Source organism: Anomaloglossus baeobatrachus, chromosome 7, assembly GCF_048569485.1.
Source record: "Anomaloglossus baeobatrachus isolate aAnoBae1 chromosome 7, aAnoBae1.hap1, whole genome shotgun sequence".
Lineage (NCBI taxonomy): Eukaryota > Metazoa > Chordata > Amphibia > Anura > Aromobatidae > Anomaloglossus > Anomaloglossus baeobatrachus.
Window position 1 is genome coordinate 45,395,613 of NC_134359.1, and position 12,803 is coordinate 45,408,415.

General features: G+C 46.0%; 1 protein-coding gene across 2 annotated transcripts in view; it reads left to right on the forward strand.

Annotated features, from left to right (window-relative positions):
* Window positions 1–12,803, forward strand: part of SLC4A10 (solute carrier family 4 member 10) — a 312,704-nt gene that overhangs the window by 267,550 nt on the left and 32,351 nt on the right. For both annotated transcript variants that reach the window (XM_075317262.1, XM_075317263.1), the window contains exons 19-21: window positions 2,070–2,321; window positions 8,175–8,243; window positions 11,925–12,098. In XM_075317262.1, coding sequence (XP_075173377.1) covers window positions 2,070–2,321; window positions 8,175–8,243; window positions 11,925–12,098 — 495 coding nt within the window. The remainder of the gene's footprint in view (window positions 1–2,069; window positions 2,322–8,174; window positions 8,244–11,924; window positions 12,099–12,803) is intronic.

Below are 12,803 nucleotides of genomic sequence, written 5' to 3' on the forward strand. Positions count from 1 at the left end.
ATATATAGTGTAAATAAACACACACACCGTCGTCAGGTCCAGCAATATTTGCACTGGTTGGCATTTTAGATGCTTACTGAAACAACTATGTAATCAATATGTGCTTAAAGTGCAGATTCTCAGCTTTAATTTGAGGATATTCGGATCCCAATTGGAGTAATGGTTTAGCAATTACAGCTCTTTAATATGTAGCTGCCTTTTTTTCAAGTGACCAAAGGTCTTAGGTCAATTATCTCTCAAGCTCTTTTAATGGTCTTCAGGGGCTATCCCCTTGTTAATTAATCATAAATTAAGCAGGTAAAAGATCTGGAGCTGATTCCAGGTGTGGCATTTGCACTTGGAAGCTGCTGCTTCGAATCCACAACATGCAGTTAAAGGAGTTCTCAGTGGAATAGAAAAAGACCATAATTTGGCTGAAAATGAAAGGAAATTCATCAGAGAGATAGCAGAAATGTTAGGGGTAGCCAAAACAACAGTCTGGTACATTCTAAAAAAAAAATAGTGCACCAGTGGGCTTGGGAATTCAAAAAGGCCTGGATGTCCTCGGTAGACAACAGTAGTGGATGATCACAGAATCCTTTCCATGGTGAAGAAAAACCTCTTCACAACACCCACCCATCCGGGAGGGACATGCTTCAGTATCTAAGTCCACCATAAAGAGTTCATGAGAGCACAGACAGACCGGTCACCACAAGGTCCAAACCATTAATTAGCCTAAAAAATTGAAAGGTCAGATTAGACTTTGCAAAAAAAAAATGTAAAGAAGCACCTCAGTCCAGAAAAAGCATTCTTAAGACAGAAGAAACCAAGATTAACCTGTACCAGAATGATGGGAAGAAGAAAGTATGCAGAAGTACAGCTCATGATCCAATGCACACCACATCCTCTCTAATATACAGTATGGTAGAAGCAGTGTGATGGCCGGGCATGCATGGCTTTCAATGGCCCAGGGTCTCTAGTGGTTATTGATGATGTTACTGAAGACAGAAGCAAGCGGATGAATTCTAAAGTGTACATAGTGAGACTTTTTGACCCTATTTCACCAAATTCAGCAAGGTTGATTGGATGGCGCTTCACAGATGGACAATGACTCAAACTATACTGCGAAAGCAAGCTAGGAGTTTTTTAAGGCAAATAAGTGGAATATTCTGCAATGGCCGAGTCAATACTCAAATTTCATCCACATTGAGCTGCATTTCACATATTTAAGACAAAACTTAAGGCAGTTAGACCCACAAACAAGCAACGACTGATGTCAGCTGCAGTAAAAGCCTGGCAAAGCATCAGCAAGTTGTACAGTATACCCAGCGCTTGGTGACATCCATGGCTTCCAGACATCAGGCAGTCATTGATTGCAAATAATTGTCTACAGAATATTATAAATTAACATTTAATTTATGCTAAAGCTAACTTGTCCAATTAATTCTGCGCCCCTGAAATGAGGAGGCTTTGTAGAAAAATTATTGCAATATCTAAAAGTTTCACAGAATTTTTGTTCAACCTCTTACATTAAACCTGAAACACTGCACTTCTAGCGCATCTCAATAGTTTAATTTTATATAAAAAATAGTGGCCTGCAGAGCTGAAATCATTAAGATTCGGTCATTGACCAAATATTTCTGAACCTAACTGTATATATACTGTATATACTCACCAGCCGATGATCTCGTGCTTGAAATAAAGTGTACTGAGTGGGCAACCTCGTTAAATAACCATATTGATTTGATCTCCAAGTTACTTAAACAATTGATTTCAAACCTAGGTACAATTTATTGACTGTAATGTGATAATATTGATATTCTTGTAGTTTTTAGTAAGGAAAACATAAAAAAGGTTTTTTTTTCATAAAGAAAATTCACAGAAAAAGGTTATGTTACTCTGTGGACTGAATAATGGCTGAAAAATTGTTTATTGCCGAGATGCTGGGATCTTCTACTCAACACGTGAACTATTGTTGAGTATTTTGGCAAAAATATATTTTATGTAGTACTTTGAGAGCAATCTGGATTCTTCAACGAAAACTGGTGACATCAACAAACTAATAAGCATTTTTCATGTTGTTGATACAGAAAGGCTGCGGTTACCATCTTGATCTTCTTATGGTCGGGGTGATGCTTGGTGTGTGTTCTGTGATGGGTTTGCCCTGGTTCGTTGCCGCCACTGTCCTGTCCATCACTCACGTGAACAGTCTGAAATTGGAATCCGAGTGCTCGGCTCCAGGAGAACAGCCTAAGTTTTTGGGAATTCGGGAACAAAGGGTGACGGGACTCATGATTTTTGTTCTTATGGGATCATCAGTTTTTATGACGAGGATTCTTCAGGTGTGTAAAATACTTTTTGGTTTTCTGACTTAAGAAATACTAAAAATATATCTTCATTTTTAAGAAATAGATCCCATTGAAATGTTTTCTATTATATGTAAACTGATTGAAGCCATATTAACCGGCTAAAATGAGATGATGTTGTGCAATTTCCATTTAAAAAACCCCAAAGTGAATTCAATGATTTTTCAGACATTTAACTTCTTAAAGGGAACCTGTCACCAGGTTTTTACCTTATGAGCTGCGGCCTCCACCAGTGAGCTCTTATATACAGTATTTCAGAGTATATAAGAGCCCAAGATGCTGTGTAGAACGTAAAAAATACCTTTGTAATACTCATCTTGAGGCAGTCGGGCCCAATTGGCAGTACTGCTCCCGGGTTTGGCGCCTCCTCCATCTTGTGCAGTTGTCTTCCTCCTTCTCATCTCCATGTGGATGACGCCCCCTACGTCATCCACACTGAGGCCACCATTGCACTCCTGCGCATATGCACTTTGATCTGCCCGGCTGAGGGTAAATCAAAGTATTGTAGTGCGCATGCGCAGGTGGTCTTCGATCTTTCCTTACTCCTGCGCATTACAGTACTCTGCTCTTCCATCAGCACGGCAGATCTATATCTAAGAGCGCATGCACAGGAGCGCAATGGCGGCCTCTGTGTGGATGACGTAGGATGCGTCATCCACACGGGGCTGGGAAGAGGACAGTGACTATGCAAGAAGAAAGGAGGCGTCGGACCTAGATCATCAGTCCTGACTGCCCTCTAGGTGAGCATTATAAAGGTCTTTTTTTCGTTCTACACAGTGGCCTGGGCTCTTATATACAGCATGTTGAATGCTGTATATAAGGGATCACTGGTGTTGGCCGGAGTTTGTAGTCACCAAATCTGGTGACAGGTTCCCTTTAAGAAATTCCAGGATAGTCCATAAAAAGTGGTCACTTTTTTGACCTGTTTGTAATTTTTTTTTTTGATGTCTGTGATTTTTTTGAAGCTGAAGAAACACTTCCAGGTTATTTTGACTGTAATTATCATCATTTTACAGCTTAGAGTGAATGCAGCTGTCTTCATATCAGATTTATGGGCTTTAGACATGGATCACTTCTGATCCTAATAATTTTTGATGGTTTTTCAATGTGTCCAGAAAAAATATTGTCTGTCTATGATTATTTCACAAGCTGTCCAGAAAAAAATAAAGTGTCAAGTTGGCATTGACTCGCCCACCCCAGGGCTATGGGACACCCGGTGCCGGGCCGGACCAGTCTGGTGGCAGTCAGTGGTGGCTGGGCCCGACTCCGTGGCCCTGGTGGGTGTCAGTAGCTTATGTGGCTTAGTGAATAAAGTTTGTGTTCGTGACGCCACCTGTGGTATGCGGCTAATAAGCCGCCGCTGCTATGTGAGGCCACCGGGATGATGTTATGGCAGCAATGGTAGTACTGCTCCCCACAGGTGGAGCAATGCCCGGGGCACAGTTGGTGCTTGTGAATGTCTATGCAGCGGAAATAACTGAGGCAACTTCAGAGGTGCAGTTCAAGTTCTTTACTCACAGTTCTTGTCAGGGCAGGCAGGACCCTTGGACTGCTGAGACCACTGTCAGGGACCTCCGTCTTCTGGGTGATTCAGAGTGTGAAATCCGGTACCCTCCGCTTAGTGTCTCTTTCTCTGCTGTCTTCACTAGCCTTGCCTTTGTTAAGATGGACTTGGCTTGGCCTCCATTACAGCCTCCAGGCTGGGGGGTCACCTGTCGGCTGATTACCCCTTTTCTGAAGGGCTGCTCTGGGTTCTGGCCCTGGGAGCTTGCAACGTCCCTGGGCCTCGGTTTTTACTGTTTGGAGATTGTCTTTTCACTCCTCCAGTCTCTAGGGACCGTCCCCTGTCGCAGCTAATCACTCCACCGATGTCACTGTGGACCAGGCCACCGCAGCCTGCAGCTACTCGTAGCGCCTCTGGGCCCTCGGCTTCGGTACCCAACAAGGACAGCTGGTGGTACCTACAGGACTACCCACGGCCCTGCGACCCTTTCTTTCCTTCTCTTCTTTCTCCTCCTTGCCCGCCTCAGCAGGCCTCCTCCTCCCTCCTTTCTCTCGTTCTTCTTCTCCAACTACATGCTGCTTCTCTCACTCCCTGAGGTAAACTGAAACTAACTTGACCTTCCTTTCTCTATCTACTCTCAGGTGGCTCCTCCCACCTCCCCAGTTGCTAGGCTACCACCCTATGGGAGCAGGGATGGGTCTTACAGCCCCTCTCAGCATGCAGCATGGGAGGGTTGCCTGCCACTTTCCCTGGTCCTGTGTGTCCCTAACAATGGGTGTAGTGTGAATTTACCAGGAGACCGGAGTTCACTCTCTTCCTCTCCCAGAATAGGGCATCACACCGCAGATGGGGTGCAATGACCTGTGGCGACGGAAGCCTCAGGGGCGCCACACTCCCCCACAGCAAATCCCAGCACGTCCTCGGGCTGAAAAACAACAAAAACAAATGGGAGAACTGCAAAACATTTTTGGTATGCAATAACATAAAACAGCAAAACATTTCTTCCCTTTATGGGAGGCACATATCATGAACGTTGCAAACTTCTTATAAAGAAAACTCTAAGTGTGCACTTCCAGTCCATTGCACGGTTCAGGCAAATCCCCCATAATTCTGGTAGGGGGCACAACGGGTGCAACTAATTACATTTTTGGCTACTACAAGTCCAGTAGCCCGTCAGTTCGTTTCAAACAAACAAAGTAACATCTTCGACCAGCCATTAAGTCCAATGGCCTGGTTGCATCAGACAGATCAACAACATACCAGCCATTAAGTCCAATGGCCTGGTAGGACATAAAACACATACACCACACACCAGCCACTAAGTCCAGTGGCCTGGTATGTCAGGACACCTAAACATTCACCGGGGCCCACATTCCAGTTCAGTGGCCCGGTAGCACATAACATGGGGGGGGGTGACGTCTTCACAAAGAATCAGGGGCAGCACAGCAGGAAAGTGTGTCATCTTCGAAAAGAATTAGGGGCAAAACACGAGGGACTTCTTCAAAAAGAATGAGGGGCTATGTACAGTTTGGCAGCTCTTCATCTTCCTTACTCTCTAGGATAGATGTCAGGATCCCACTCCGGCATGGCTCCTGGCAGCAGGTACGCGGATGAGATCATCGTCTGGGTCCCTTGAGCACTGGTCCCTGACCTTCTGCGCCGTCCCGCAGCCTGGATTGGAGTGGGGCTGCCTGTAAGCGTTGCCCGGCGCTGCTGCAGGGGGCTGCTTGTCTGCAGGGGGCTATTGCTGTGGTCTCTGGGGCCCTGCTTTGGCCGGGCACCCTGCATCACACGCGCCATGGAGATCTTGGTCTGTGTCTCCTGGGTAACTGTTGTGGGCCCGCTGCAATGTTCTGCGGCCTGGGTCTGTCTGTCTGGAGGGCTGCGGCTGCTGCTGGCAGGGGAATCACTGCGAGATGGCATGGCGCGGCGCCACTCCGGTTCCTCCGGGGCCGCTTCCTTGTCTTGGCGGGCCGCGCCTGGCATGGCGGCGGCCTGGGTTGGAGTCGCTGCTGCGGTGTGGATGGGTGTCGCTCCGGCGGTGAGATCTTGGCGGGCCGCACTTGGCGTAGCTGCGGCCCGGATCGGCGTCGCCGTGCCGGGCGTCCCTCCAGGGACCGCGGGCATGGCAGCGGGGGTTGGGGCTCTCGCGCTGGCAGGGGCATTAAATGACTCACCCCTCAGTAGCATCTCCGGTGTTCTGGTGGTCGCTGTCTTGCTGCAGGGTGCTGGTATCGGAGCTGCGGTCGTGGCACGCGCGCCTGCAGGAGGACCGGGCAGGAACCCCACCTGGCAATCCGGGTTCCGCCGGCTGGGGGTGTCACTCTCTTTACCCGGCTCTGCAGCGGCTGCTGGATCTTCTCCGCTCTCCAGGACGCAGGACACAACCCGGTTCTGAGGTGCGTGTCCCGGCTCGGCCACTCCTCCTCTGGCCGCTCGTTGCTCGGCGTCCATCCTTTTAGCTTCTTCACGCGCCATCTTTTCTTCCTCCGCCTTCTATGGCGGGCACCGCTTCGCGCGCTTTTCTTGGACAAGGGGGCGGGGCTTCTCTTCGCGCCCTTTCTTCTTGCACGCCCCCCTTCTTCCCGCTCTCAGCAGCGCTAATGGCGGCGGTTTCTCAGCAAAGTACACTGTCTGTCACACGGTTCTTCAGGCGCACAGTACCCGGTTGGACCGGGCACGAAATCCTGTTCGTGACGCCAAAGTTGACTCGCCCACCCCAGGGCTATGGGACACCCGGTGCCGGGCCGGACCAGTCTGGTGGCAGTCAGTGGTGGCTGGGCCCGACTCCGTGGCCCTGGTGGGTGTCAGTAGCTTATGTGGCTTAGTGAATAAAGTTTGTGTTCGTGACGCCACCTGTGGTATGCGGCTAATAAGCCGCCGCTGCTATGTGAGGCCACCGGGATGATGTTATGGCAGCAATGGTAGTACTGCTCCCCACAGGTGGAGCAATGCCCGGGGCACAGTTGGTGCTTGTGAATGTCTATGCAGCGGAAATAACTGAGGCAACTTCAGAGGTGCAGTTCAAGTTCTTTACTCACAGTTCTTGTCAGGGCAGGCAGGACCCTTGGACTGCTGAGACCACTGTCAGGGACCTCCGTCTTCTGGGTGATTCAGAGTGTGAAATCCGGTACCCTCCGCTTAGTGTCTCTTTCTCTGCTGTCTTCACTAGCCTTGCCTTTGTTAAGATGGACTTGGCTTGGCCTCCATTACAGCCTCCAGGCTGGGGGGTCACCTGTCGGCTGATTACCCCTTTTCTGAAGGGCTGCTCTGGGTTCTGGCCCTGGGAGCTTGCAACGTCCCTGGGCCTCGGTTTTTACTGTTTGGAGATTGTCTTTTCACTCCTCCAGTCTCTAGGGACCGTCCCCTGTCGCAGCTAATCACTCCACCGATGTCACTGTGGACCAGGCCACCGCAGCCTGCAGCTACTCGTAGCGCCTCTGGGCCCTCGGCTTCGGTACCCAACAAGGACAGCTGGTGGTACCTACAGGACTACCCGCGGCCCTGCGACCCTTTCTTTCCTTCTCTTCTTTCTCCTCCTTGCCCGCCTCAGCAGGCCTCCTCCTCCCTCCTTTCTCTCGTTCTTCTTCTCCAACTACATGCTGCTTCTCTCACTCCCTGAGGTAAACTGAAACTAACTTGACCTTCCTTTCTCTATCTACTCTCAGGTGGCTCCTCCCACCTCCCCAGTTGCTAGGCTACCACCCTATGGGAGCAGGGATGGGTCTTACAGCCCCTCTCAGCATGCAGCATGGGAGGGTTGCCTGCCACTTTCCCTGGTCCTGTGTGTCCCTAACAATGGGTGTAGTGTGAATTTACCAGGAGACCGGAGTTCACTCTCTTCCTCTCCCAGAATAGGGCATCACACCGCAGATGGGGTGCAATGACCTGTGGCGACGGAAGCCTCAGGGGCGCCACAGCATCATTGCCTTTCATTGAATGTCTGCATGTGTCCACTACCCTAAGGCTCAGTTTGCTTCAGTTAGGGTTGTCATAGAAGCTATTTTGTAAAATACTAATTTAAAATAATTACTTTTGAATGCCTTAGAAAATAGAAAAACTATTTGAAATAATAAAACTTTTTCAAACTTTGTCTAAAATTGAAAAACTGTAAAATGTATAGCTTAAACAAAAACATTAAAAATGCAAAATATTTTCTAAAATATCTGTATCAACCTTTAAAGACATGTATATATAAGTGAATAACGGAACGTATGTTTTAATTGTTGTAGAACAGTAAAAATAAGTGATCTGTTCATAAAAATTGAAACCCATTTTATTTTTTTACATTAAACGTTTTGTTCTTTTTTATTCTCCATACCCAGTTTATTCCTATGCCCGTTCTTTATGGCGTCTTTCTCTATATGGGTGCCTCGTCACTAAAGGGAATTCAGGTAATATGTTTAATCATTGTTAAAGCAATAAAAAATAAATTTATTTTTTTTTATTTTTAAAGCAACGTTAAAGTGTTTTATTAGTTTACAAAATACTAGAAGTCCTTTAAGATTTTTGATCTTTTAGTATATTAAATGTATATTTATAATTATATATAGGTATATCAATACAGTGTATAATTAGTATATATAAATTATAATATATATTTTAGTCTTTCAGTATATTTAATGTCCAGTTCTACAGTATTGACTGTATGATATAATGGAAGTAATTGTGATACTTAAAGGGAATGTGTCAGCAGGTTTTTGCTACCTCCTCTGAGAGTAGCATAATGTAGGAAAAGAGGTCCTGAATCCAAAGATGTATCACTTAGTTTACTGGATGCAGCAGTTATGACAGAATAAGGCTATGTGCGCACTAGGCGTTTTTGCCGCGTTTTTAGCGGCGTTTTTTACCGCGTTTTTGTGCTGAAAACGCAGTGACATTGCTTCCCCAGCAATGTCAATGGGTTTTCAGAAGTGCTGTCCTCACACAGCGTTTTTATTTAGCTGCGTTTTTGTGGTGACCACAAAAACGCAGCATGTCAATTATTTCTGCGTTTTCCACTGCGTTTTTCACTCATTGAATTCAATGAGATGTTAAAAACGCAATGAATAACGCATATAGCCGCGTTTCTATGACTAAAAACGCAGCTATAAACGCAAGGGGTGGGCACTACAGTGACGTGTACAGGAAGAGGATTCCTTCTGTTGGTAAACACAGAAGCATGAATCCTCCCGGTACCGTCTCCGCTGCTTCCACCTCCCGTCCTGTGCATGTCAGCTCCGTGCGGCGCCATGTCTGGGCGGGAGGTGGAGGCAGCGGCGAAAACCAAAGTGAACAGTAGAAAAAAAAAAAATGTCATATACTCACCTGTCCGCAGGGTCCCGGTGCCATGCCCGCTCCCATCTCCTCCCGGTCCCGCCGCTCTGGCGGTGTGCAGTCTCCCCGGGGCAGGACCTTGCTTGCAGGACCTGGCGCTGATGACCTGATGCAGTCACCTGACGCATCAGCTGATCGCGGTGTCGCCGGCTTTTTCGCGCCCGGCCGGCTATCAGCTGATCCTGCCGTCAGGGGACTTCATCAGCTGATTACCGGCAGCTCCGGCAGCGATCGGACAGGATCAGACTCCTGTCCAATCGATCGCTCCAGGAGCTGCCGGTAATCACCACAGCACATAAGTGAGTATTATTTTTTTTTTTTTTTCTACTGATGCATCAGCTGATTGTATAATCGGCTTTTATACAATCAGCTGATGTGTGATGTGATTCAGGCACTTGATCCTGACACATCATCTGATCGCTTTGCCTTCCAGCAAACCGATCAGATGATATTGGATCCTGATTGGACGGCGCGGGACCCTGACCCAGGATTACTGCGGAGGGGGGTTTATTTCAATAAAGATGGAGTCACTAATTGTGTTGTGTTTTATTTCTAATAAAAATATTTTTCTGTGTGTTGTGTTTTTTTTTTATCATTACTAGAAATTCATGGTGGCCATGTCTAATATTGGCGTGACACCATGAATTTCGGGCTTAGGGCCAGCTGATAATATACAGCTAGCCCTAACCCCATTATTACCTAGCTAGCCACCCGGCTTCAGGGCAGCTGGAAGAGTTGGATACAGCGCCAGAAGATGGCGCTTCTATGAAAGCGCCATTTTCTGGGGTGGCTGCGGACTGCAATTCGCAGTGGGGGTGCCCAGAAAGCATGGGCACCCTGCACTGTGGATTCCAATCCCCAGCTGCCTAGTTGTACCCGGCTGGACTCAAAAATTAGGCGAAGCCCACGTCATTTTTTTTTTTTAATTATTTCATGAAATAATTAAAAAAAAAGGGCTTCTCTATATTTTTGGTTCCCAGCCGGGTACAAATAGGCAGCTGGGGGTTGGGGGCAGCCCGTACCTGCCTGCTGTACCCGGCTAGCATACAAAAATATGGCGAAGCCCACGTCATTTTTTTTTCTTTTTGGGCAAAAAACTGCATACAGTCCTGGATGGAGGCTGCTGAGCCTTGTAGTTCTGCAGCTGCTGCCTGCTCTCCTGCATACACTAGTGAATGGAGGATGCTGAGACTTGTAGTTCTGCAGCTGCTGTCTGCTCTCCTGCATACACTAGTGAATGGAGGATGCTGAGACTTGTAGTTCTACAGCTGCTGTCTGCTCTCCTGCATACACTAGTGAATGGAGGATGCTGAGACTTGTAGTTCTGCAGCTGCTGTCTGCTCTCCTGCATACAATGAACATTTTGAAGAAGGAAATGACATCAGACCTTTTTTTTTTTTTTTTTCATCAACAATCTTTAATGGCATTGTGCACTGATTAAAAACGCAGTGAGCAAAAACGCAGCAAAAAACGCACCAAATCGCGGCAAAAACGCATGCGTTTTTGCCGCGTTTTTTTAGCCGCGGGTGCGTTTTTTAGACAAAAACGCACATAAAAACGCAGCGTGAAAAAAACGCCTAGTGCGCACATAGCCTAAGAGTTCTTAAATGTAGCAGAGCTCAGAAAGTTAACACACCCACACCACAGCTCTCTGTGTACATTATCTATTGACAATGAAATGCTTATCAGAGGTGATGTGGTTGGACTATAGCTCACGTGAGCTATAGTCCGGGTAGTGATAATTTACTGGTGATAAAAAATTCGTTCTATTGAAATAACAGCGCAGAGCATAATAAGTGTCACATTTCTGAAATCTGTATCTGAGTTCCTACCTCATGCTGCATGATGTAGGAAAAGAGATCCTGAATCCAACGGTTTATCGAATAGATTACTGGGAGCAGCCATTCTGACACAATCAAAGTTTTTAAATTTAGTCATGTAGCAGAACTGAGAGAGCTGTTCTGTGCTTTTTGCTACTTCATCTGAGATCAGCATGTTGTAGGCAAAGAGATTTTGAAACTAACCATGTTTAACTTGGATTACTGTGTGCAGCCATTCTGACTTTATCTAAGAATTGAGTTTAGCAGAGCTGGGAGCTGTCTTGTCCACACCAGGCTCTCTATAGTGATTGTACATTGACAGTGCGGTGTTTATTACAGGAGCAGGCGTGTCGGACTGCCCTGCACGTGACATTGTAGTCTGAGCAATGATAAGTTCTGCTGCTTAAACAAACATAGCAAATAAATGACAGATTGGACTTTGACAAGACAGGCATCCCTGATGTCAGGAACAAAGTTGATGTGGAACTGTTACTGGGCTGCTGAAGATATGACATAAATCCAGGAAAATTGAATTAAGGTGGCTTTAGTCAACGTGTTTTGAAGTGTCACCCCCTTCTTCATTAGGAAATCCACCGATATATCATCGATATATCATCAACATCAACCCTTGCAGCATGCTGTCTTCAGCTTTCATAGCAAAAACCTGCTGACAGATTTCCTTTAATAGCATATGATCTTGGCCCCAATTTTTTTTAAATATATTGGCCAACCCAACCATCTTCTCCTAAGCCCTCCATATCTAAATCTATCTGAGGCTACCAAATCCTTTGCTTCATCAAACCAGTAAAAATGGTAAATTGTCACCCTCATTTAAAGTCCAAAGTTCTGACTCAAACTGCAATAGATTTTGGTAGTTCAAATAAAAATTAAGAATTCAAACGAATGAAGTCAATGGTTAAAACCAATTCTGTTTTGTAGTTCTTTGACCGAATCTTACTGTTCTGGATGCCAGCAAAACATCAGCCAGACTTCATCTACCTGAGGCATGTCCCCCTGCGGAAGGTTCATCTCTTCACCTTGCTGCAGCTAAGTTGTCTTGTTCTTCTTTGGGTTATCAAGGCATCTCGAGCGGCTATTGTGTTTCCTATGATGGTAAGAAGCTATATTCTAATTATTTTATAAAATGAATACAAAAAAATGTGTTGTTTCATGGGCTAAACCCCTATCGGCATAATGTGATTTAGTGGCCCCGAAAATAATATTACGTTCCAGATTTTAATATAGTTACATAGGTTGAAAAAAGCCCTTGGTCCATCTAGTTCACCCTTCCTCCACCAATTATACATTTTGTCATGAAGTTATTTATAACCAACAATGTTGTGTACTGAGGAAATCATCCAGCCCTAGTTGTTATAATTTTAGCCATTACTACCTCTTGTGATAGGGCATTCCACAGTCTGACTGCCCTAACTGTAAAAAACCCTTTCCTATTTAGCTGCCTGAATCGTTTTTCTTCCACTCGCAGTGAGTGCCCCCTGGTCCTTAGTATTGTCTTTGGAAGAAATAAGTCATGTGCCAGTCCTTTATATTGACCACACATGTATTTATACATATAAATGAGATCTCCTTGCGAAGCTAAACAAATCTAACTTTTCCAACCTCTCATCATGTAGGAGGCCTTCTGTTCCTTTCAATAATGTAGTTACCCACCTTTGAACTGACTCTAACTTCTGAATGTCCTTTTTAAAATGTGGAGCCCAAAACTGGATCCCATATTCCAGATGTGGCCTTACAAGTGATTTATAGAGGGGTCACAATACATTGGGATCACGGGATCTAATCTCTCTCTTTATACAC